The sequence below is a fragment of the Rousettus aegyptiacus genome, unplaced genomic scaffold (genome assembly GCF_014176215.1).
Source record: "Rousettus aegyptiacus isolate mRouAeg1 unplaced genomic scaffold, mRouAeg1.p scaffold_m13_p_6, whole genome shotgun sequence".
NCBI classification, from domain to species: domain Eukaryota; kingdom Metazoa; phylum Chordata; class Mammalia; order Chiroptera; family Pteropodidae; genus Rousettus; species Rousettus aegyptiacus.
Window position 1 is genome coordinate 79,877,594 of NW_023416309.1, and position 25,489 is coordinate 79,903,082.

The 25,489-nt window shown below is 39.9% G+C and overlaps 2 protein-coding genes, 1 long non-coding RNA gene and 1 pseudogene across 4 annotated transcripts in view; 2 read left to right on the forward strand and 2 right to left on the reverse strand.

The window, feature by feature from the left end:
* Positions 1 to 396: 396 nt before the first annotated feature.
* Positions 397 to 4,608, reverse strand: LOC107507642 (transcriptional activator GLI3-like). Its single transcript, XM_036222276.1, has 2 exons — positions 4,304 to 4,608; positions 397 to 908 (listed from the first exon to the last, which is right to left on the reverse strand). The coding sequence occupies exons 1-2, from the start codon at positions 4,465 to 4,467 to the stop codon at positions 428 to 430; spliced, it is 645 nt and encodes a 214-aa protein (XP_036078169.1). The 5' UTR covers positions 4,468 to 4,608; the 3' UTR covers positions 397 to 427.
* Positions 4,609 to 10,857: 6,249 nt separating this feature from the next.
* Positions 10,858 to 10,976, forward strand: LOC118604209 (annotated as a pseudogene).
* Positions 10,977 to 11,112: 136 nt separating this feature from the next.
* On the reverse strand, positions 11,113 to 14,640 carry LOC118603803. Of its 2 annotated transcripts, none has more exons than XR_004951286.1 (3): positions 14,475 to 14,640; positions 13,039 to 13,127; positions 11,113 to 12,086 (listed from the first exon to the last, which is right to left on the reverse strand). It is a non-coding gene; the product is annotated as an uncharacterized LOC118603803 (long non-coding RNA). The 2 variants fall into 2 exon arrangements; XR_004951285.1 differs by having other exon boundaries at positions 14,422 to 14,640.
* Positions 14,641 to 14,778: 138 nt separating this feature from the next.
* NUFIP2 (nuclear FMR1 interacting protein 2) overlaps positions 14,779 to 25,489 on the forward strand; it is a 28,445-nt gene continuing 17,734 nt past the window's right edge. The window contains exons 1-2 of the mRNA XM_016139008.2: positions 14,779 to 15,160; positions 19,844 to 21,568. Coding sequence (XP_015994494.2) covers positions 14,872 to 15,160; positions 19,844 to 21,568 — 2,014 coding nt within the window. The 5' untranslated portion in view covers positions 14,779 to 14,871. The remainder of the gene's footprint in view (positions 15,161 to 19,843; positions 21,569 to 25,489) is intronic.

The following is a 25,489-nucleotide window of genomic DNA, read 5'->3' on the forward strand; positions in this document are numbered from 1 at the left end:
TAGAGAGACTTGAGTGCAGAAGGGTAGATGAAACTCAAGGCAGGGCTGATTGCACTCACAGATAAGCAACCACAGGAGCCACTTGCTGAAGAGTTGCTGTGGGAATTATTGAGAATTGTGACCAAAGAGTTGGGAGACATCCTTATCATGGTCTGAAGGTCAAGGCTATGATTGAACAGTGGTGATAGGAACAGTGTATGTTTTTGGCTTGGCCTGGCTGACAGCCAGGGGCTGGGGAATCTAGTGCTATCCATGGCATGAAGATATTCCATGTGGATGGCCCCAGCGCCAGTGGTTGCAGCTGAGGAAATGAAGTTTGCATAGGGGCTGCTTTGGACAACTAACAGAGCCATCTGATGATAGTACTCTACTGGACTGACTCCAGCGTGGGGAGCATCTGTGGGGCTCAGCCCCTGGGCTGCGGAGATCATGTTGACATACAAGCTGCTATGCAGAAACCGGATGTAGTCCATGTAAGGATTAATGTGGGGATTTGGAGGGCTGAAAGGAGACTCAGGTGCAGGTAGATCCTAATGAAGAACAGGTCTGAATATGTTGGGCTACTGGATAAGGTGGAAGGCATATGCAATGGAGGAATCAGAGATGGATTATAATGGTAACGCCCCTCCTGATGTCTTGCATAGATTGGCACAGGAGGATGGAATGCAGGAATAAGCTGAAGAGGGTGGTAGTGAGGCTCCATGTAACCATTCCTGGGGTCCATGGCAAACACAACCCCAGGGTATGAGATAGAGGGCTCAGCTAGGTGGGGCAGGAACCCATGGACCTCCTTCTTGATCAGCGAGGCCCTCTTATCACTGAATGTTGAAGGCTCCTCACTGATCTTGCTGAGCCCCTGGACACTCTGTGGCTGCATAGTGACTGCATTTCTTCTTTCTCTGTGATAGCTGTCAGCGGCAAGCTGATCGAGAAGGGAAGGTTCGATGGTGAGACACCCAGTTGGAAGAATGCACAAGAAGCAGACATGAGAATGAAACGGCAGGCACCAACTTTATTGTGGGAATGCAGTTCTATTGGGGGGAATGTGGTATTGTGCACACTTCTGCTCCCCTCTCTCATGCTCCCCTTCTGCTCTCCAGGGGACTGCATGGCTCCACACATAGCAGAGTACAATAGTGTCATTCAGCCACATATGCATGATACAAAAAGTCGAAGTATGTTTACATATTTTAGGTGCCCTACTACACTAATGTAACATTCCAAATCCGGGTCCTACTCCTAGTCGGGAGCCTGGATCACAACCAGAGACCCTTGCCCTGGACCAGCCAGATCTTGGACCAGCTGGGCTTGGCGCACACATTCCACCCCTACTGGGTCACAGCGTAGGATCTGGCCTGGAGGGTGCTACCTTGGGCCCACAATCCACTTGCCATTTCTGGAGTGGCTTAGCCCCGTGTGGCATCACTCCCAGGATTATCTTTACCTGCAACTTCTCTGGGTGCTGCTCAGCACACCAGGGGCACTGTGACACAGCAACTTGTACTTGTGCCTGCATCAACGATAGCCCCCATCATTGGTACCTGTTCAATGGTACAAGCTATCTGTGTACCAGGCATCCTCAGGGATGGGAGTCTGACCCTCTACATAGGAACTCGGTGTGTCTCCCATCTCAGTAGGTTCTACCAGGAGCTCTGCTTGGAACTGTACCTGTCTCAATAGGGGGTGCAGTTGACCGGACAGGGGGCTCGCAGGAAACTGCGCCTGCTGCTCTAGGCAAGCCTCCCATTTTGTCAGCATGGGGGTCTGAGCAATTCCCATACAAGGAGTCTTCCTTTAAGACTGCAGCTACCCCTCCACAGATTATGGGATTATGGCCAATGATGGCCTCACAGGCCATCAGGGCTGCACATATGGCAGCCAGTTGCTTCTCTATTAGAAACTTCACTTCCATGCTTATCAGAGAATACCGTGCTTCCGCGCTTTTCAGAGAATACCACACTTCCATGCCTTTCCACAATTGGGACCAGAAGCCTATCTGTACCTTCTGGGACCCATGCTTCTGCCACAAGCCCCATCCAAACCCTGCATCATCCACCTTCACTATAAGCAGGAATGGGAGGCCTGGATCTACAACATGTAGAGTTTTGGCTTGTGCTACAGCTTGCTTTGTAGCCTTAAAGGTTTCTTCTATCTCACTGGGCACCCCATCGCACTAGATAGTGCAAGGATCAAAACCCCAGTAGTCCCAAATAAGTTTGGAGCTGCTTCACAGTCTCAGGTCAGGGATATGCCTGTATCTTATCAATCACTGCCTCTCGCATTACTTTTGTCTTACCTGATTAGACAACTTCCAAGAATTTAACAAAGAACCCAGGCCCCTGGATCTTGTCCTTGTTGACTACCCAACCCCAGTCAGCGACAGCTTCTTGCAGGGTGGTCGCTGCTGCTTCTAGTTCTGTAAGAGAATCAGAAGTTAGTATTTATATCATCAATGTGATGATACAAGTGCACTGTGGGCAGTTGTTTCCATGTGGCTAAATTTTGAGCCATGAGACTATGGCACAGGGTAGGGCTAAAGAAAAAGGCATTTGCCAAGTCTACCACATAATGGTATTGTCTAAGTTCATGTGGCAACTGGTCCATGATGTACCTAATGTTCAGCACAGCAGCAAGCAGGGGCGGTGTAACTTTATTCAGCTCCCAATAGTCAATTGTCATGCACCAGGAGCCAACCGGGTGCCCCAGCCAAATCCCTAATCAGGGAGATAAGTGGCCAGCCACACCTCACAAGTTGTGGCTTTCCCAGAAATAGGAGTGAATTGCTGGTCAGGGCGCAGCTGATTCCACAGCACCAGCAGCACTTCATTAGGTTGCTGCTCAATCTTTCTTGCAGTAACTCCTGTCTCAAGATCAAACCGCATTTGCCTGTGGCTCACTCTCATAGCCTAACGGGCTGGGCGCTACTCTGCTCCCGCTCTTCGGCCACACCTCTGTCTGTGCACTGGCTGGTCTGGGAGTGCAGCAGGCAGTAGGGTGCACACTTGGGTGGAACGCTTCTTGCATTTCATTTTCATATCCCCCAACCTAGCTATAGCGGACGTCACCTCGTGGATCTGCCTATCCACATAAGAGGCCAGCAGTGCTGCCATTGTGCCAAAAGTACCGGCCAGGCTAGAAGTCAAAATCAAGTCCTTTATATGGGTTATAAATCCCTCTTCATCAGAGCTTGTATACTGGGTGCAAAACATCATCTGTCACATGCCCATTTCCCTAATTATCTGGTCCATCTGCTCACTGTCTCTGGCAGCTCCCCTGGGTCAGCTCACACTGTCTGTGAAGCGGACATGAGCCAGTTAATCAAGGAGTTATTGCCTGCACCCCTCGCCCTATGTGCCACATTCCGGAGGCTCTGCCTGAGGGACAACGTCACCATTATGGAGGCTAGCGGAACCATCCCTTCCGGAGATAATTCAATCCCTTCTGCCTCATCATCCTACAGCTGAAGCAGCCACCCCGAGACTGTTTCCCTGGCTCTCTGCGGTACCTGTTTCGTCAGGTTCCAGAGTTCCGTGGGGGTATATTGGATCAAGGTGGTTCGCTTTTTAATCTGGGGGGCACCATTAGCTTGCCCCCCACCCCAGCCCAATGGCTGTTCCACTTCAACCTGCTGCTGTATCACTGGCCGCACCTGCCACAGTACCACTGGTGAGCTCCCAGACCGGGACGATGACAGCAACCAGTCAGGACCCTGCAGAATACATTCTGCTGCCACCAGCCGCTTTTCCAGTGCTTCTTCCTGGTGGTGTAGCTGCTGTACCCGCAATGCCTGATCCTGAACCTCCAGGCTGGCCTGCCACAGCACCGCCAGGAACATCCAGGCCACCCAACCCGCTGCCTCTGGTGAGAGTTTGGGACATTTGGCTCCAACATCTCCAGGGTTTTCTGGATGTTCTCCAGACAAGGCTTCACTGCGTCTCAATTCTCCGGGGGCATCCACGTGGCCAGATATGCGGCCACGGGTTACCACTGGGAGGCTGGGGGCCACATGTCCTCCACCTGGGTTTCCTCTACTCAGGGACATCCGGAGTACTGGGGGTCATACTCATTTCATCCCGCTGGCTACGCCAAGTGTTAGCGCAGCTGATTGAGAAGGGAAGGTTTGATGGTGAGACACCCAGTTGGAAGAATGCACAAGAGGCAGACATGAGAATGAAATGGCAGGCCCAACTTTATCGTGCAGGGCACAGTTCTATGGGGAGAAGTGCAGTCTATTGCACAGAGCACATGGTATTGTGTGCACTTCTGCTCCCATTTTTGTGCTCCCCTTCAGCTCTCCAGGGACCATATGACTCCACAGTAGGTCTGTCCAGGACTTTCATCCTTATTGGAAGTGGTGCTGGAGGCCATGACTTTCTTGCTGACATCTGTTTGAGTGAAGCATTTCACTACAAAATTCTCAACTTTTTTCTTCTCAGTGGTCATGGATCTGTGATACTGGGCCTCCATGATGTGTTCTCCTTACTTCAACTCTCTGCTACCAGGAACACCCGTCCACTACCAGGAACACCTGCCCACTACCAGCACTGCCTGGGAGCTCAGGGTGCACTTGTGTTGACTTGCTGAGCGTCTTGACTGAACAAGTCTTCTTTTTTTGCTCATCTTAACATAGAGGAGAGTCTACGTGTGTCCAGTTTCGATTAATACTTATTTAGAAATTGCAGTGGGTTCTATTAGAGATTGAAATGGGTATGTGTGTATATCCTGACTATCTCTCCATCTTCCTTTACCTAGCCTTCAACCTTGAGTAAGGAGATGCTCCTGGAATTCCATCAGGGTGATGACATAGTTCACAGAAGTGGAATCTTGAACTGGCCCTTCCTTCTAATTGAGCCCTTCTACATTCTAACTAGCAAAAATACCTCAAAGTTTGTGGCATATGGAAGTTTTTTCCTCTATGTTTATTCCTTTAATCTTTTCTATGTGAATTTAGAATGAGGTGATTTAGAAGCTTGTCCGCACAAAGCCATTTTATTTAAAAAACAGAAAATAATTTTTTCTCTGTGTTAAAAGGATTAGAAAAATGCTCAAGACATATTTACTTTTGAAGTTTTCCATAAAGGATCACAAACCCCTTGGGAAGCTGCATCGTCTATTAAGAGTCAAGAGAATGGAGGCTAATTATGACATGTAATTTCACTGTGGCTTTGAACAAACTATTTGGACTTTAGGTTCTCTAATCTCAGATCTTCTTACGTCATAGCATGACAGGGAAGGCACCAGGAAAAAAAGTATGGAAGCTCTTTGAACTGTTCAAAGATAGACACTAAGGAAATTTGAGGACTTTTCGTTATTGTTTGAATGCTATTATAGCTTTGAGCACTTTCAAGCTAACCCAGTGTGCCTGCTTGAAGGATAACAAATGAGGCCTGGTTGCTAGAAAACCTGGATATGCAAAGCAGTTCTGAAGTGTAGCAGAGAAGGGACACAGCTTTGAACACTGTCATGTGGCATAAGATCCAAGAATGATAACGTGAATCCACTTTTCTGTTAGGTCAAATTATTATGTCAGGCTTATCTGAAATTAGTTGACCTCTCCTCTTCATGGAAATGAAGGCCTTTGGGGTGGGTGAGTTGAACCTTAGTAAACAACTTTTCTGGCCAGCATAGGCAGCAGATGTTGTCTATCTTTATGAGATGTTTGAAAATGTGCAAAAAGAAATATCCATATGCTTATCTGAGAAAGTTTAAATATCTTGTTACCCCAGGAAAAACTCTCCAGGTTCCACTCCTTCGTATCATTATCTGTCCTGTATTTTATAATTCAATTTATTTATGAAATTCCTAAAAGATTTAGGAATTTTCCCTAATCATGAGGAAAAAATATTGTGTTCACTATGATCTATGACACTGCAGCTGTTTCTACACTAGAGAGATAAATGGATCTCTATGTCATTTGTCTCAGACAAGTGACTCTTTAAAGTAATGGACATGAAATGGAGGAATAAGAATTTCTCCATTTGGTGCAATGTTATGCAAATGCATCACACTTGTAATGTAAAGCAAAACAGAATAGGGCACCTTGATTTGTTCTACAACTGATTAATCACCTGCTAGGTGCCAGATACTGCATTAGGAGCTAGGTATATATCAGTAAACAAGACATAGCTCCTGCCCTCATGCAGCTTCAGATCTATTGGGGAAGACTAAACAAATATATTAATTGGGATAACGGGTTATGAACGAAATGTATAAGATGTAATAAATGCAAAGAAGAGGAGGAGAGGAGAGATCTACTCATAAAGGGCAGGGAGAAAACATCTTTGAAGTGACATTTACATTAAGTTTTATAATTAGAAGGAACCTGCTATGGGAAGAGCCAGAAGAGAAACATTACAGCAGAGGAAACAGAATGTGCTAAGGAACAAGTCAGGTGAATAGTTGTGCTACTAAAAGAAATACTGAAGGAAATTAAGAGGAGCATATATGTGGTATAGAGAGAAAATTGATAATTTATCTTTGGAATTTGTTAAGTTTAGGACACTGACTAAATTCTTGTCATTTCTACTATGGTGCCTGGGCAGAATGTGTAGGTCCCCCTTCATAATGTTAACCTCGTATTTATATTTTATTTTAGGAATCAGTCCTATGATATTTCTAAATTTTCAGAATAAAACATTGCTACTCATGCCTGAGTAGGAGTATGGAATAAGAAAAAACTCTACTAAGATCTATGATGCTGCAGCTGTTTCTGAATTATGGCGATAAATGGTTCTCTATGTCACCAGTCTTAGAAAATATGTGGCTATTATTTCTTTTTAGTAAAGAACATGAGATGAAGAAAAAAATTTGTCCAATGTTGAGCAAATGCACTTTACTAATAGCACACAAGCTGAGGAGAATACAACTATACTAAACATATATTGAACATCTACCATGTGACAGGTACTATGCTAGGCTCTAGGGATAACTGAGAGAATAAGAGACAAGACATGGAGCTTACAGACTAATAAGGGAGATGGAAAAAAAAAATTTAACCTATGAATAAAATAACTGCAAAGTGTGGCAAGTGCGATGAAAGAAACAAACAAATACAGGAAATAAGTTGGGGTGACACTTTGAGTCTTAGATAGGAAATTTAGGGAAATCTTCCTTTAGTAGGTGACATTTATTTAAGCTGATTTCTGAAGGATGAGGAGTCAGTCAGACCAAGGTTAGGGGTATGGCTGGCCATTGATGAACCATAAAATTGTCTTATGCAGTTTTTGGCCCTGAAAAGTTAAAGTAAACGGAATAGCTCATGTTGGAATATTCAGTAGTAGTAGGTGTTGGGAGTGGTCTGCCCCTACGGGGAATATTTTTTCATTGACACTGTTTAAAATTGCCCACACATGGTGATAATAAAAAGTAGACTGACATTTTAGTCAGTTTTACTATTATTTTAAATTCTATACAGACAATGTCTCCGTTGTGAGCTAAATGGTGACCCCCCAAAAGATATGTCCACATCCTAATTCTTGGAATCTCTGAATATAACCTTATGCTAAAAGAGTAAACATTACCTTATGTGAAAAGTTGTGATTAAAAATTTTGAGAATGTATATCAGATTTTTTTAAGTAAGCTGAATGTAGATATTAGACTGAGTAATTAAGTTACTCAGTTCTTAAGGTATATATATATATATATTAATAGATTTATCTCTGTAGAATTTGCTGCTGTATTGAGAAAAATGTTTCTTACATCTGAGTTTGCTTATACCCAAGTAACTTCACCGAGATTAAGTTACCTGCCTGACCCATGCAGGCATTTTATAGTGCAGTTTCTATTGTACAAGGAAGCCTCCAGGCAGCTCAGGTGGGCCCTCTTAAGACTGGACTACAGTCCTGGGCCTGGTCACAAGTTTAGATTCAGATGCTGACCAGCATTAGGGGCACTGAATTGCACTAACCAAACTCACAAGTCTGGCAAATGACAAAATTCAAGTGTTTAAAAATATTTACTAATTTAATAAATGATGAGGAACTTATGTGTGCTGATTAGTATACTTCCTTATAGGCAAGTCACATATAATGGGAGATTATATTCAGAATACAGATGATAACATCAGAGGAATAAGTTTGATAAATGTCTTAATATTAAGCAGGCTGAGATGACCTTTAATGATCCCTTCAACAAGAGTATAATATTCACACCCTCCTGTGAGTCCCTTCCCTTATTTGTAGGTTAGACTCACATCTAATGAATAGATGAACAGCAGAAGTGATGAGATGTCACTTCTGAGATTAGGTTACAAAAGGACTGTGGCTTCATCTCCAGTGCTCCCTCTTGTTTTGTTGCCCACTCTGAGAGAAGACAATTGCTATGTTGTGGGCTGCCTTATCGAAAGGCCTCTGGACAACAGCCAGTGAGAAACTGATGTTTTTGATCCAACACCTCACAAGAAACTGAATCCTTCCAACAACTACATGAATGAGCTTGGAAACAGTTGTCTCCAGCAATCTCATGAGACACCTTGAGGCAGAGGCACCCAGATATGCAGCACCTGGATTCCTGACACTCAGAAACTGTGAGATAATAAATGTTTTAAGGCATGAAGTTTTAGAGTTAATTGTTATACAGTGATAAATAACTAACACAATACCGGTCATATAACTTTTGACATACTGTACTAATTTAAAAACAATAAAAGAATAAGGAGGGAAATAAAATTAATATGTTGTAGTTTTCATGGTTACACTATTTTCTTATAGCTTGTTAGGCATTCTAATTACTCTGACTAGATTCTCTATTAGTGGTTAATTTCATCTAGTTTATCTTGAATCTTACTAGTTCAGTTCTCAGGAAGTGACCTTTTATTCAACTTCTGGATGCATCTAACTATGGACACCAACAAATTGCATATACATACTGACAACTAAATATTTATTGATTCATTTATACATAAATTCTTTTTGTCTACTGGAGACTCAAAAATAAATCCAAAATAGCATATTAATTTCATTAGTCTTTTTGGGGGATTAATGTTCACAGGAGTCGAATGCTGAATTGATTCATTTTTTAAAAAAGCAATAAGGTTTAATGTACAACATTTAGAAAAAATAGAGAAGCAAAAAAAAAGAAAGTGAAAATCAACATTGAACTTGCTACTCAGAGAGGACTGCTATTGAGACAGAATGTACTACTGATTTTAGCTGACAGCATTTGCCTATCGTATTCATTTTTTTTTAACATTAAAAATAAGACTTTTTATGTCACCATTAAAAATCCAAATTTTAAACAAATTCTTGGACTGGTGGCTCATCTTCACCAGCTTGTTCAAATTTAGCATCTCTCTCATCCCCAGTACCTTTTCCAGAATGACTACCTTCACCATGAAGCTCCATGAATTTTTCTGATTCAAACTTAGGCTTCTTCAGCATTTTTTTTCTTCCTAATAAAGACATCATGGAAGGAGCATTTGAGATCTTGCTCCCTTGCATATGTACTCAGTTTTAGCTCAAATAAACTCTTATTTAAAAAAAAAAAAAAGATGTTATAGAGTGGATAGATAGGCAAGCTTTTTCTATGTCTTTTTAATGCTGTCTGCAACCAATCAATTAATTTAGTTAGTTAGCTGTAATCAATTTATCGACCACTTTTTGAAAGTCATTTGTCTGCACCTCTTGGGTCATGATTTCCAACATCTTCTTCCAGATTTGGTGAACCTGTCAGTGCTTAACATAAGAGATCTTCCGAATCTGATTTTTTTTTTTTTTTTAGTAAAACTAACAAAATAGATAAAGCAAATAATCATCACTAGCCTTGACATCAATATGATATTTTCGATTATGGTCTGTCAGTGGAACACATTTCGTTATGGGTAAGATCTGTGCCATGAAAGTTAGGCTGTTTTTGCCCTGAACATTCTCGGTAATTAACTTGAATTTCCTAAATGCAACTTCATTCTGCAGATCAACAAGGTTCACTTCAAAAAGACAGCCCTTGAGGTCATCAGATAACATTTGATTCCTTGAGTTCTAGTGACTAGTGTTTTTCCACCATTTCTTATATTAATCATAGCCGGTACTTTCATATCATACCAAACTTTCAAAGAAAATGAATTGACCACTTTCTTCTTGGCAGCCTTTTTGTCTTTCATAAGGCACTTGTACTTGCAGATCACCATGGTGCTGCTCAGAGAGCCAAAAGGCTATTTGCCAATTTTTTTAAAATTGAGAAATAACTCTTTTCTTGGTTAATGCGATAATTGATTTCTCTAAAACTCAGTTTCCTAAATGAAATATCATATCTGAAAGTTTAGCTATATTATCTAATATTCAGTAAGTTAGCACCATCAATATTTAATATTTAGTACCACTTACTTTTATAAACACAATACTCAACAACTTTATTTACATTATCTTATTTACACTTCAGTACACCTTGTGAATTAGGCACTAATATTACTTCCATTTTTCAGATGAGTAAACTAAGACTTTGAGAGGTTAAATGATTTGTCCAAACAAGGTGACAAAGCTAAGCAGTTTCAGAACAGAGGTTCCATTCCAGTTCTAATGACAAAACTTATACTACTCTACTATAGGTTCTCCCTCAAACTTTTTCCCATAACACTTACATAAGAGTAAAATGTCATTTTTGAAACTTTTATATTTAGAAACTCCTCATATTCTACTTATTGAAAGACTAACCTAATTTACCCATACCTCTGTTCAATTCCTTTGAAAGTTTTTTGAAGTTAGTGTTTCTAGGCAAAAATATTATGATCTAAAGGAAATATACATGAATAAAATTCTTTCCCCATTGAAATAAAACTGTAGATATTACCAGTGATTTGCCTCATTTTGAAATTGAAATAATAATCAGAGAGACAATTTCTATTTATATAAAACTACATAATAGCCTATGGACATACTGCTCTGAATGTGCTCAATCTCATCTGACCTCAGAAGCTAAGTGGGGACAGGCCTGGTTAGTACTTGGATGGGAGACCACCTACGAATACCAGGTGCTGTTGGAGTTAAAGAATAAAAAATTTTAAAAATAAATAAGTAAATAAAATAAAACTACATAATACTGTTTTTGATAATAATTTTTATAAAGTTATAGCTAATTGTTACAGTTGAAAAACTATACAATTGCTAAATTTCCCACTATTGTATAGTTTTATTATAATGAAATAAAAAAGTAATCTAGGAAGAAAGAGCCGCAATATGATCATGGAATTTTGCCTAGTCTCCATATTTTAGAGAGGAGAAAACTGAGGTCTAAACAATTAAATATTTCTGTATCTCTTAACTCATCATAGTATACAAGTATAAGATTAAAAGTGTGTGAAAAGTGATTTGCACTTGATAATTAATAGTCTTGCAAATATATTTAACCAAGTTCTAAAACTGTATCAATAAGAGAAATAGATTTTAAAAATCCCTAGTAACAAAAAGCTTAATATATGGTACACAAAAAGTCCCTAATAAATATTCATGAATGAAAAAATGAATAAAAAGATTTCATTGCTTTTATTTTTCAAGTTCCCTCATGATCCTTGAATTCACATTTTATATATAATCATAATGAATACATAATGTATAATTTACTTTGCTTTTTGCACTTGAGTTATAGTGTCAACAATTTTTCATGTTGTTATATGACTATAACCTCTTGAAGTACATATTGAAGTTACAACACTTCTGAGTCAGATTCCCAAATGACTGTTAACAGGGGTAAATCAAGGTTTTGGGGGCCCTCATTAAGGAAAAAATTTTTAAAAATTTGTTACTTTAAAAAATGTACACCATAATGAAAAAATATCTAAGTCTTCCAAAAGACCATTTCTAGGGGCCCTCCAGAGCCTGGGAGGGACCTGTGCATTGAGGACCCTGAAACTTCATTACTTTCACAGTACATCTGCTCCTGTTGATAATCAAACACCATTATGGAATAGCTTAAATTTTTTTAGAGGTTTACTAGAATTTTAGAAAAGTATATCACCCTTTGATAGTGTTAGAAATTCTTTCCATCGAGCTGACCTTTTTCAGGTCCCATTATCAATTTGGTGGCTTTTAATTATAAGCAATCCTCTTAATTTCTTCAGGCCTCAAATTCTTCATCTGTTGAATGGGCTTAATATCTATTTCAAAGAATTACAAATGAAAACAAAGATAAAATATTTGGTAAAGCTCCTGGAAAATAGTAAATGCTCAATAAATATTAGTTATTACGATTATAGCAACAGTTAAAACATTCATCTACTATATATGGGAACTGCCTATCTCTCCATTACCACTTTCCACATTGACTGTAGATAAAATACAGTGTAAAATGAATTTCAAAGGGTTGTGCAGATTCAATTTTTATTATTTTAATTTTTTAAAATGTTATTATGAAAATATCTATAGAGTAGGACATTTAGAAAATAGAGAAAAGAAAAAAAAGCACCCATAACTGAAAGAAAAGATATGCATTCTACTGCTGTATTTCCATACTTATTTAAAAATTCATATTTTTACAAAGTTATGATAGAATAGCATTTTTTTCTTATATCACAAACCTTTCTCCATACTACTACATAATATTAATGAAACATTCATTATAACTAGGACATCTGAGAGCAAGGCTTAGTTTCCTAAACTTCCTACAACTATATGTGAAGAAACTAAGGCAGACTGAGGTGTGATAATCAGAAACTCAAGAGTGAGTGCTTTTGATTTGCCTGAAACCAGAATGTCGAAAATGTAGAAAGAGAAGTTAGAACTCAGGAATTCTTGCCTTCCAACTAAATGTCTAACTCAACAAAAGAATATAAAGTATTATCACTATAAACCTAATGCTATATACACTTTTATTTCTTCTTTAAGAGGTGGAGAGTGATGGAATACCTTTCAATGGCAAAGACTTATTTGCCATAATGTATTATTATTGGGGTTTTAGTTCTCAAAACTGGGTAAACATACTCTACCTCAAAAGAGACTTTTCTTTAAAATTTAGCAAGGCAATACAAATCCTCAACATATAGAACAGGTCACAGTCTGGACACGGTTATCTGGATTTAGTGACATTTACTGTTGGAAATAGGTTCTTACCTTTCAATTATGCTATCGTGTTGACATTCAATGATTTCAGAGCACAAACGCTTCCTTTTAAGCTGCTTTGTTCCTTTAACATTATCCTGCTGGAGAAATTCAAGCCACATTTTAAAAATTATAAACTATAACATATATTGAGTAAATAATTTATGTATATTCTGAATGAATGGATTAAAAAAAAATATGGTCTATACAACGGAATATTATTCAGCCTTAAACAGGAAGGAAATTCTGATACATACAACATGGATGAACCCGAAAGACATTATGTTAAGTGAAATAAATCGGACACAAAAAGACAAATATTGTATTATTCTACTTGTATGGGTTATCGAAGAAATTGAAAATACAATAGTTTACACCAGAGGACTGGGGAGAGGGGTGTAAGGGGAGTTATTGTTTAATGAGCACAGTGTTTCAGTTTGGAATGATGAGAAACTTCCAGAGATGAACAGTGGTGATGGTTGCATAATATGAATGCACCTGATGCTACTGAAGAGTATACTTAAAAGTGGTTAAAATAGTAAATTTTATGCACTTTTTTTGTAAAGAAAAGTCCCCCAAAATCACATACACTAAAAAAAGTGTATTATGCATATGTATTCAGTTTAAGAAATAATTATAAATATATATTTATAAATATATATATTTTATAATTTAAATATATATTTATTTTTATTATATATGTATATATATAAAATCATCACCTCGGTCAAAAAACTTTATCAGAAGGTACCCCTGCGCCCCTCCCCATCACAACCCTTTTCTTTCACAGTAACCACTATACTGGCTCTAATATTTGCTTTTAAAAATCTGGCTGTGATGTGATAATGCAGGATAAGTTAAATCAACACTACAAAATGCAACAGAGTATTTCTTTAAATTCCGATATTTTCCATAAATACAAAAAAAAAATTTAACGTAGTAACTTCTAAAGTGCTCTTTTCCTTCTTTCGCTCTTGAAACTCTTCATATTCTAAAACCTATCTTAGTTCCACAGTTGACCTCACCTGCAGAGTAAAAAAAAAAAAACAACAAAAACTAATTCTGTGTAGATTTTAGATTTTGATTCCTCCCGCTCTCCACTGCCTCCAACTACAAAGAAACAATGATTTAAACCCTTTGTGTCCTTTTAGAAAATTACACAGATACCCCATTGTGAAACCCTATAATCCCTTCGTGGAAAGGAAGAGATTAGCATATGAATACAAAGCAAAATGAATCCCGAATACAAAATGATCTACTGATTTGTGAAGCTCTTGTATTCTCAAAAATGTATTTATTTCCTCTTTTTTGTATTGTCCCTTCAGTGGTCGGTTAAGGGAATTGAGCTTCCCCTCTCGTTACCCGGAAAAGGATTTAAAGAAAAAAAAAACCAACAGATCGTAGGAGGTGCAAAACCAACATATGGCTCCCAAAGCCAGTGGAATCACCCGTGGAATCTGCTACATTCGACATGAGCTTGCTTGCTGGCGAGAAGTGTAGAAAGTGCTGTTCGCAGACTGCGAGGTGAAGGCGAGAAAGCGACAGAACAGAGAACCATAGTGCTGACGTTGAAGGCCCGGCCCTGTGAGGTTGCACAGGGTAAGTGGCGTTGGCCAGGAGGCTGTGGCCAAGGGGAAGGAAAGAAGATTTGGGCTAGGGGCGGGGCGTGCGGTGCAGCGAGCTTCCTGATTGCTGCAGTTTGGCTGCCAATCTCGCAGAATCGCTGGGTTAACCAGTGCGCTGGCGAGACGCGCTCAGATATACTGAGTGAGCCTGAAGAAGCAGTCTCAGATCCTGACGGTGCAGCAGCCCGCAGCCTCAGCCAGGGAGTCCCAGCCGCTTTCAATGGAGGAGAAGCCCGGCCAGCCACAGCCTCAGCACCATCACAGCCACCATCATCCGCACCATCATCCCCAGCAGCAGCAGCAGCAGCAGCAGCAGCCGCCGCACCACCACCACCATTATTACTACTACAACCACAGCCACAACCACCATCACCACCACCATCACCAGCAGCCTCACCAATACCTGCAGCATGGAGCCGAGGGCAGCCCCAAGGCCCAGCCAAAGCCGCTGAAACATGAGCAGAAACACGCCCTCCAGCAGCACCAGGAAACGCCGAAGAAGAAAACAGGTCTGGGAGGGAGGACGAGTGGGGGAAGGGGAATGGGGGTGGGGGGTAGGGGAGATGGGGGTGGGGCTGGATCTGGAAAGCGCGGACCGGGTCGGGGTGCTTGCGTGCGTGTGCGCGTGTGTGTGTGTTTGTGTGTGTCCTGTGGGTGCGGGGAAGCCCCCTTTCATTCTCAAAGCTCGGGCTGGGCCACGGGGTTTGCAGCGCCCTCTCCTTCCCCTCAGCATGGGAGAGGCCCAACCAGGCCAGTGTGACCTTCCCGGCCCCTGCTCGGGCTGAACGGAGACCCAGGGGGTCGACCTTGGAGGTCTAGTCTTATTCGTTTCCCGTTTATCTGCCTACGGCCCTGGAGGAACCTTTATTTGGGGGCCCTGAGTTGGGGTGAACCTAGCCTCGCCAAAACCATTTGGGGTGTAACTCAGTAAGGCCTAGGGAATCCCGACGCTGGTGGTGTCGCGAGACCCTTTTGCAAGCAGTGTGGAGAGGGTAGGTGGGCAGAGTTGAGGAAGTGTCCTCCCTCACCCGCCACCCCAAGCCCACCTGTGGCCTTGGGGTTCCCCGTCTGGGGGGGGGGTGGTTGGTACCCTTGTCTCTCGTGTCATTTCCACCCTTAGACGCCCTTTTGGGCACCGGACCCCTCAGTTTGGCCCCGCGGCTGCTCCCGAGGCCCGCGCCCCGGGCTCGCTCCCCCCAGAGCCGGCGCGGCTGGAATGTTCTCTCCTCCTCGCGGGGCCGCTTCCTGTCCGCCATGTTGGAAGCCGATTCCTGTCACCGACTCCGGCCCACTGAGGAGCGAAGGGGGAAGGGTGTCGAGGGGCACCCAGCCCTTCGGAGCCGGGTGGCTTGGGATCCCTACTGGCGGTCTTCTTGCCCGCCCCCCCTCACTGCGGGGGCGCTGCCGGCCCGCGGCCTCCCCTCCCCCCGTCGCCGGCCGGGTTGTGTAACCCGGTGGCGGCCGCGCGGCCCCGGGCGGGTCCCTGGGGTGAGGGGCGGGGGCGGTTGGGGTGGGGGAGGGAAGCGGCCACGAGGGGAGCGGCCTGCTTCGTGCCCCGCGCGCCGACCGCCGCGTTTCCCGCTCCCGGGTGCGGCGATAGGCGCAGGCGGTCCGGGCCGGGAGCCGGCCTCGAAGCGGAGCCGAGGGAGAAGGAAGCCACGAACAGCGGGCGGCGTCCACGGCGCTCCTCGGGACAGAAGGGTTTGGGGGGAGCACATTTTGGGTAGAGGCGGTGCCTGAAGGCCGGGTGGGGTACCCAGCGGGAACCGGGCTCCCCGGTCACGAGTTTCTCTGCCACAGGAACCTCATCTCCTGCCAGGTTCGCTCACGATTCTGCCTCTCAGGCTTTCACTTGGGCCCTTCTAGCGGCTCATTTTTCAAGAAAAGCTTGTTCCATCTCCTTTCACTCCCCGCTTCCCCCCCCCCCCCCGCCCCAACATTTACCTTCTGGGCTTAAGTAATGTTTTTGAGGAGAGAGATTTGATTGGATGGGGGAGAGGGTGAGTTTTTTTTTTGACCCCTATTTCTTATCCTTAAGGGTGAACCGAGGTGGCTCATCCATGAGGTTAGTTCACTACCATCTTGCTTCGGATGAGGCTTTTTTTCCACATGTTGAAAGATGTTTTCTCTTTTTCAATCAATATTGATCCCCAAACTCTTGTTTTTAACAAATGTTAAGTTGAGGGTAAAAGTCATTTTAGAAAACATTTGAGAAGAAATGAACGTTTGTAGCCAAGCAGATTTTTTAAAAATAAGGGTTCTTTATACACGGAAGAGAAATGAAGGGAATGGTAAAATGAAAATTAAACCCAGAATGTCAAGTGTGATAAAAGCAGTTACTGAGAGGAAAAAACCCTGCTTTTCTATTGTAGATTTAATGTGACTTGAAGACTGAAATTGGAATGTCAAACCTTCCATTTTGGAGGATAGTGTGCAGTAGAAATGAACATATAGATGTTTAGTGTTTAATCCTAAGGATTTGGGACAGTTTAAAAACTTAGAAATGTACAACACTAGTTTTTTAACATTACATCGTTTTCAATTAAAAGGTGAGAAGATCTTACCTTATGATTGCTTGGAATATAACGCAGGTTGGAAATTTTATTTTTATCCAGCAGGTATTAATATGTCCCTGAACTATTAAAGGTGGCATCCTTCAAATTAGTATGTCTTTAACCCCAGGAGAGGACAAAGAGGAGAAACTGGGCTTAGCAATTTTGAGGGAACATAAACATTTTAAGCTGAGCAGTTTTTCATGTGAGGCCTGGTCACAGTACTGTTACCTCAACATGCATAATGCTAATTTACCAAGAAAGCTTGTGAGGGTTTAAAAAATGGATCTGCAATATGTTGAGGTGGGGCCTTATGACCCATTACCCACAAACCTATAAAGAGGAACAGTTTTTCTTTACCCAGAAGAGGGCGCAAGAGAGCGCCAAATGTGTTCAGTAATTTCAGTTTCTAATTCAAAAGCTAGATTTATCGGGACTTAAATTTTGCTGGACCCATTTGAAGTAGAGTTAGATGCTTTAGCATGGAAACCCTAAAAAAGGCACTAGGAGTCTTTTGATTTCTCTCAAGTAATTCTATAGTGTTTACATTTTTCTTAAATACTTAAGTTTTTAAAAAATATCTCGCAGACTTTTTGCATACCGACAAGGTTACCCTGGTAAAATTTTTATATAGTTGAATGAGAAAATGTTTTTGTCATTAAAAACTTGGGGGTAGAAGTATGGTGGCTTCTAAACTGTTTAACTTGGTCACTTCTGATATCAGAGCCACTATATGTTAGTAGTTTTAGGAATAATTTTCTCACTCCAAGTCTTGGCTTTGGTCCAACTTAATTTGGACATTGAATTTTTGGGGGTTTTGAAACTGCTTACCTTTGAGATGTGGAAAGTTGTCAAATGGTCCCAAGGGTACCTGTTTAGCCTGTTAACATGTTAAATGGTACATGTAATTCTCTCTAATCTAGAGCTGTATGTACATGGGTAAACTTAGATATGTATTAAAAACGTTGAGAGCCTTAATATTGGAACTTTCTGTTTAGAAAAAGAAAAGAAAATTTTAGCAAACATCCTAAGCGGTAATCTCATCTTTACTCTTTCATGGTTAGAATTTTTCCACCAAAAGTTTGACTTGATTGGCTTATGATAGCTTTTTCAGCAGTGAAAAAACTAAAATGTAACTCTACAGAAGTTAAGAACTTTTACAAAATATGTTCTCTCATGGTATAAGTTTTGTGCTGCTCTATTAGGAATGATTATGCTTATGTATGTTTTCTTGAGTTATTTACTGAGAAGTAATACAGTAGAAGGAAATGCCTTAAATACTCACTTTTAGTGTTCCCACCTTTTTCTCTGATGTAAAATGACTTAAAATTATAGTAAGCCCCGTTGTGAATCTTCCCAAATTATGTTCTGTTCCACAAGTTATTCTAAAACAATGATTCTCAAACTTTTTTTTTGTATTTCTTCTACTTTTAAAACATGCAAAGAGCTTTTAATGTGAGCTATATTTATTTATATTTATTATATTGGAAATTAAAATTTCAAAACAAGACTATACAAGCTCATGTGCCTAAGAACCTTCACAGGGTAAAGGCCCAAGAGAATGAATGAAAGTGACGAAGGTAAATTACTTGGTGTTCTTTTTGGATCCTCCTTCCCCTGAAAAACTGCTTTAAACATGTGTGTGCACGCATGCACGTATGTGTATCCTATTGTGTATCTGTTTCTAGCGAGCTAACTTCAAGATGTTTTGGGAACATTTCATTGAAAAATAGATAACTAATATCACTGTTTTACTAGTAAGGAAATGGGAAAGGTTGTTGACTCAGTCGAAGCACCTATAGTAATCGTTGGTGGAAGTTGAAGGTCTTAAACTTGAATACAATGACACACTAAAATAAGTTACCTTTCATTGTAGTTTTACTGGTAAATATTTTCTTACTGCATCATTTGGGTAGGCAGTATGACAGTGATAGGGACCCATGTTCCAGACAGACTGGAGTTTAGATTTCCAGTTCTCCCACTTTGTAACTTGGGCAAGTTACTTAATTTCTCTGAGTTTGTTTACCTAAATGTAAAATGAAGAAAATACATCTTAGACACATTGATACATAGATGTTTTGGTTTTGTACTATGATCTAATTGGGAAATGTCAAAACTAACTACATCAGTAAGTTCACAGGTGTTAGATTTTTGTTTGACAGAATGCAGTATCAACTGCTTATGGTCACCACCAGCCACTTATGGTTTCATAGAAATGGAATATTCATTTTCTCTGTAATACTTAAAATTTCTTTATCAATATAACTCGATTTTTTCCAGAGAGTAGTTCTGCTCTTAATTGTAAGGAAACTTTTATAACAGCCATGTGAGAATGATAAGAAGGTTGATTCTGTTAAACAAGATGTTTTATGGCTTGCTGCTTAAGAGGTCATGTTCTTTTTGAACTTGGACTTTGGTTTGAATCCCTGCTTAGTTCTGTATCTTGCTTAGTCGACTTCCTAATCGGTAAAATGGGGTTAACAAATGTCTTCTCATAGACTATGAAGTAATAACATAAAGCTAAAGCTCATAGCATAGTATCCAGCACACAGTAAATAAACAGTGCTTTAAATGTTAGGTACTACTGTAATATAATGCACATACTGTAATTTTTAAAAACTTTTTTTTTTTCCTCCCTAGGCTATGGTGAACTAAATGGTAATGCTGGAGAAAGAGAAGTATCTTTAAAGAACCTGGGTTCTGATGAAGCTACCAGCCCTATTTCCAGGGTCCTCAATGGCAACCAACAAGTTGTAGACACTAATCCGAAGCAGACTGTAAAGACCAGCACCTTTGGGAAAGCAGGAATTAAAACCAGGAATTTCATTCAGAAGAACAGTATGGACAAAAAGAATGGAAAGTCTTATGAAAATAAATCTGGAGAGAATCAGTCTGTAGATAAGAGTGATGCTGTAGCAATTCCAAATGGTGTTGTAACAAATAATTCTGGCTATATTACTAATGGTTATATGGGCAAAGGAGCAGATAATGATGGTAGTGGATCTGAGAGTGGATATACCACTCCTAAAAAAAGGAAAGCTAGGCGCAATAGTGCCAAGGGTTGTGAAAACCTTAATTTAGTGCAGGACAAAATAATGCAACAAGAGACCAGTGTCCCAACCTTAAAACAGGGACTTGAAACTTTCAAGCCTGACTATAGTGAACAAAAGGGAAATCGAGTAGATGGTTCAAAGCCCATTTGGAAGTATGAAACTGGGCCTGGAGGAACAAGTCGAGGAAAGCCTTCTGTGGGTGATATGCTGCGGAAAAGTTCTGATATTAAACCTGGTGTGAGCAGCAAAAAATTTGATGACCGGCCCAAAGGAAAGCATGCTTCTACTGTTGCCTCCAAAGAGGATTCATGGACCCTATTTAAACCACCCCCAGTTTTTCCAGTGGACAATAGCAGTGCTAAAATAGTTCCTAAAATAAGTTATGCAAGCAAAGTTAAGGAAAACCTCAACAAAACTGTACAGAACTCTTCTGTGTCACCATCTTCATCTTCATCCTCTTCGTCATCTGTTGGGGAAACTCAGACCCAATCTTCAAGTCGGTTATCCCAAGTCCCTATGTCAGCGCTGAAATCGGTTACTTCAGCCAACTTTTCTAATGGACCTGTTTTAGCGGGGACTGATGCAAATGTGTATTCTCCAGGGGGTCAGCCACTGCTAACTACTGCTGCTAATACGCTAACACCCACCTCTTCTGGGACTGATTCAGTTCTCCAGGACATAAGTCTGACTTCAGCAGCTGTTGAACAAATTAAGTCTAGCCTTTTTATCTACCCTTCAAATATGCAAGCTGTGCTGTTGAGCACAGCACAAGTGGATCTACCCTCTCAGACAGATCAGCAAAACCTGGGGGATATCTTCCAGAATCAGTGGGGTTTATCGTTTATAAATGAGCCCAGTGCCGGCCCTGAGACTGTTACTGGGAAGTCATCAGATCATAAAGTGATGGAGGTGACATTTCAAGGGGAATATCCTGCCACTTTGGTTTCACAGGGTGCTGAAATAATCCCCTCAGGAACTGAGCATCCTGTGTTTCCCAAGGCATATGAGCTGGAAAAACGGACTAGTCCTCAAGTTCTGGGTAGCATTCTAAAATCTGGGACTACTAGTGAGAGTGGAGCCTTATCCTTGGAACCCAGTCATATAGGTGACCTGCAAAAAGCAGACACCAGTAGTCAAGGTGCTTTAGTGTTTCTCTCAAAGGACTACGAGATAGAAAATCAAAATCCTCTGGCATCTCCTACGAACACTTTGTTAGGCTCCGCCAAAGAACAGAGATACCAGAGAGGCCTAGAAAGGAATGATAGCTGGGGTTCTTTTGACCTGAGGGCTGCTATTGTATATCACACTAAAGGTAACTCATTTGTTTCCTATACAAAAATTCCTATTTTTATGCATTTATTAGCTATTAAGAGTGAAATTTGGAAATTATGAGATTTCTTTAAGAATTTCGGAGCTTAGTTGAGAATAATAATGTGAATAAGCGACTGATAAACTAATTCAGGGTCTTTGGAAATAGTACAGTTAAAATTTAGAAGAAATGTTCACTTTTCCAACTTGAAAGCATTTCTTTTTATATAGACAAGTATAATTGATGTGCCTGGTTCAAAGAATAAAGGGGTAGAGGTGAGGGTGGTGGGGTCCCTAAAGGAATGTTATATATTTTCTCTTGAACATTCTTAAAGTTTTTTCAAAAATTTTTCTTTTAACAGATACACCTTTCTCCTTTGCTTTTTCTATCATAATGCTTCTTTATTAGTGAGTTCACGTAATAGTTTCACTTTGCTGTGAAACTATTTTTAAGGAGAAGAGTCCAAAAAGATAGTGTCAAACTATTTTTCTCTTATAATAAGGAAAAATGGATGCCAGATGGTAACTAGAAAATAATTTAGACAAACTACAATGGCATGCACAATTAGCATTGTAAGGACCAGGCTCTTGGGAGGCTATATTTCTCATAGCCCCAAAGCCCGTATTAAAAAGGAACCAGGTATCTTTCAAGTTCCGTGCCAGCAATAACTTCTTTAGAATGTGGTTTATTTGTCTTTAAAATTTACTGTATGGCATAAGCTAATTTAAATTCATAAAGCTAATGGAGTTTAATGAATGATATTTATAACTTCTGTGGTTTTGAGAACAGAGGTTTTCAGTCTTCCACCTTGATCCCTCCAAAACCCCAATAGAAATGCATACTTCAGGCATGCATGCACACTCCTAGTATATACTCCACGTTCCCATTTAAATTTTTTTTTTTAATTTATTTTTCAATTATCGTTGACATACAGCATATTAGTTTCATGCACATTTTTAACAGCGGCTCATTCAGGCAATCACTTGCTACTACACATAGGTAGGATCAACATGCATTGTGGGGATGAGGTAATTACCATATGCTCCTTGGAAGAATCACTGCCTCAGAGATCAATAACAAAGCTACTTATGTGCCTTTTAAGAAAACTACCTAGTCTGCATTCCTTTTTTTATCTGCAAACTGTAAGACACTTAGTGAAATAAACAGATGTCCTTTTTCTATTTTTCTTTTAAAAAAAAAATGGGAGTAAGTAGAATTGTCTTATGGGAGTTTAGGAATAGAAATCTTGGCAGATAAAATTACCTGTCTTCACTTTTCTCTCCAGCACTGCTCTTTAGAAGTAAACATGAGTTAACGAGGAGCCGAATGTTTTTAGAAAAGTTAGGGCAAAAAAAGAATGCTTAGTTTCTTAAGACGTGGTTCATTGTTAAGTTGAATTCTGTCAGGGAAGTTGAGTGTTTTTGGTGTTATTTTCCATGCCATCTGTCTTTTAGAGACTATTACTTGAAAAATCTTTACCAAAGAATTATGTACCTAGTGGTCATTGTGTGAGCCTGAGAGGAAATCTGATTATGTTAAGTTCTCCCACAACTTGCAGAAAATTTCTGGGACAAGTTGTTCCATTTGGTGGGTGGTTGGTGGTTTTATTTGTGGTTTTTATTATGGAGAATTGTAGGCCTTTTAAAATGGGAGTATTATCTCCTATTTCTAGGTATTCTGTATGCATTTTCCTTATCGACAGGATAAGTATGAAATCAGTGGTATTTAGGTAAACTAAATGCCCCTACATGAATGCAGTTTTATTTATTTTTGGTGGTGTTACTGAAAGGTTTGCTTTAGTAAAGTATATCAGTTTGAGTTTTGTAGTTGAACATTATTGAGGTTAACTTGATATAGATTGTTTTTCCCCTTAGAGTAATAGGTAATATTCAATTCAGTTAGGTCACAAAATGGCAGGTTCTTTGAATTCCTGCCAAATGTAGAGTGGTCCATTAAATCATTTGAATTTGTTTTAAAGCACAACCTTTTAAAGATCTGCAGATCTTGTTCATAAGTGAAGGCTTGCTTTTTTTTTTTTTTCTTTTAAGTTAAACTCTAAAGAAGTAAATCACTTGGGCTTATTGGAATATCGTTTATAAAAGAGCACCTGTATTATTTTTTTGGTCTTTTAATGTAGTCTTTAAATGTTCAGAAGTACTCTCTTAGTGAGTTGAATTTAGCCTTAGAATTGGAAGGTCTATGCATACTTCCTAACTTCAAAAATAAGCCTTCAGCAACTTTATTTGAAAGTTATAGGTAGGAGGATGCTTTATGTCAGTTCAGTTGGAATGGTGCACTTTTAGCTTAAACGATACTCGCAGCTTTAGAAGTGCTGCAGAGATATAAAAAAAAATTTTTTTAAATCTGAATGGTCAGTACAATAGAGCATATGAAATGAAGGTACGTTGACACAAATAAGGGATTGATGGAGATTCTGGTTCTTGGGATTTTTCTTTTAGCTTTTGATATATATTATACTACTAACTTTAAAGAAATAAGACTGCTAATTTATGATATATTGAGGCATATAGTTCCATTACATAGCAGTATCAATATTTAAGGTAAGAGAGGTCTTTTTGTTTATTTAAAGTGACACTTAGGAGGGAAAGCTTTAATAAAGTAATATCTTTTTAAATTAATCATGAAAAAATTCTAAGTATACACAAAATAGAGCCAGTAATATAATGAACCCCAGTGTACCCAGCATCTAGCTTTGGCATTTAAAAACATCATTCTTGTTTTACCTGCCCACCTTCACACTTTCTTTTTTAGGAGTTTTTAAAAGCAAATTCCAGGTATTATAACATTTTGCTAGTTGATACTTTGAGTATGTTAGAGGATAGCTTTGAATGCACATGCCCAGAACATATAACTGTTGTCTCTTTCAAAGCAGTTACTCAGAATTCTTAGTTTAGTGGAATTCTTTGATTTGTTGTCATAAGCTTATAACACTAAATCCTCATTTTCTGAGATGAATCTTTAGTTTTGAAATGGTCTGATTTTTGAAGCTGAGTTTGTTGAAATAAGGTAGATTGATATGAGTTGTGCATTTTGGTCCATGTTAATTTAAATCAGGTTGATTTATCTTGCCTGGCTAATTTAAATATTTCACTGAATATCAAGCCTTCAAAAGCTATCATTTTGGAATGTTCATTAAAAAATAACGATATGGTAAATTTTACCCAGCACATATTGATTCAGGGGAGATGAATTGAGGTTTAATCCTTGATGGTCAGGGTGAGTCAGTGTGAAAGTTATCTAGTGTAAAATATCCCTGAGGCAACCTTAGGCTATGGCATAAAATTAACTAGAAGATTTCACTTGGGGGTGGGGGGGGAGAGAATTTAATGGAGTAAAAGTGGAAAGAGTAAGTGCATGGTATGTTTTCTTGGAAGCAGCAGCGTTTAAACTGGGTGTTGATAGATGGGAAACATTTTTGACTTATGGAAATGCAAGGAAGAGGAATGAATATAAGAAGAGAAATGAGTAAATGTAAATATTGAAAGGGATCCACTTTGGATGTGCTGAGGGGATCTCAAAAAGAGGAAGGTAAGTTGCTGCCAGGTCATGGAGGTTTTTAATTTCAGTCTGGAAGTGGAGAGAGTCACTGAATATTAAGGAAATAGGCTGGTGGAGTGAAAGTAATTTAAACTGACAGAAGATGGGTTTTAATGCTGCTATCCCCAGTTTATGTACTTGGGCAAATCGTATGTTACTTTTTAAATTCAGTTTTTTAGTTCACATTTTCCACCCATCACAGTAACATTTGATTTTAGCTTACTAAAACTAGTAGCTAAAAGTTTGATGAAGAAAAGGACATTAATAAGGGCTTAAATGTCTCCTCACAAATTATCATTTTTAAAGTAAAAATAGTAACTAGAATGAAGAAACCAGGCAGACACTGTCTTAACCAAGGGATCAAGA

Excerpts from the sequence above, each read along its gene's own strand:
- LOC107507642 (XM_036222276.1), bottom strand. The coding sequence starts at position 4,467 with ATGGAGGCCCAGTATCACAGATCCATGACCACTGAGAAGAAAAAAGTT. Across the intron at positions 909-4,303 it reads ACCTACTGTGGAGTCATATG|CTATCACAGAGAAAGAAGAA; the intron begins GTCCCTGGAGAG and ends TGCCGCTGACAG.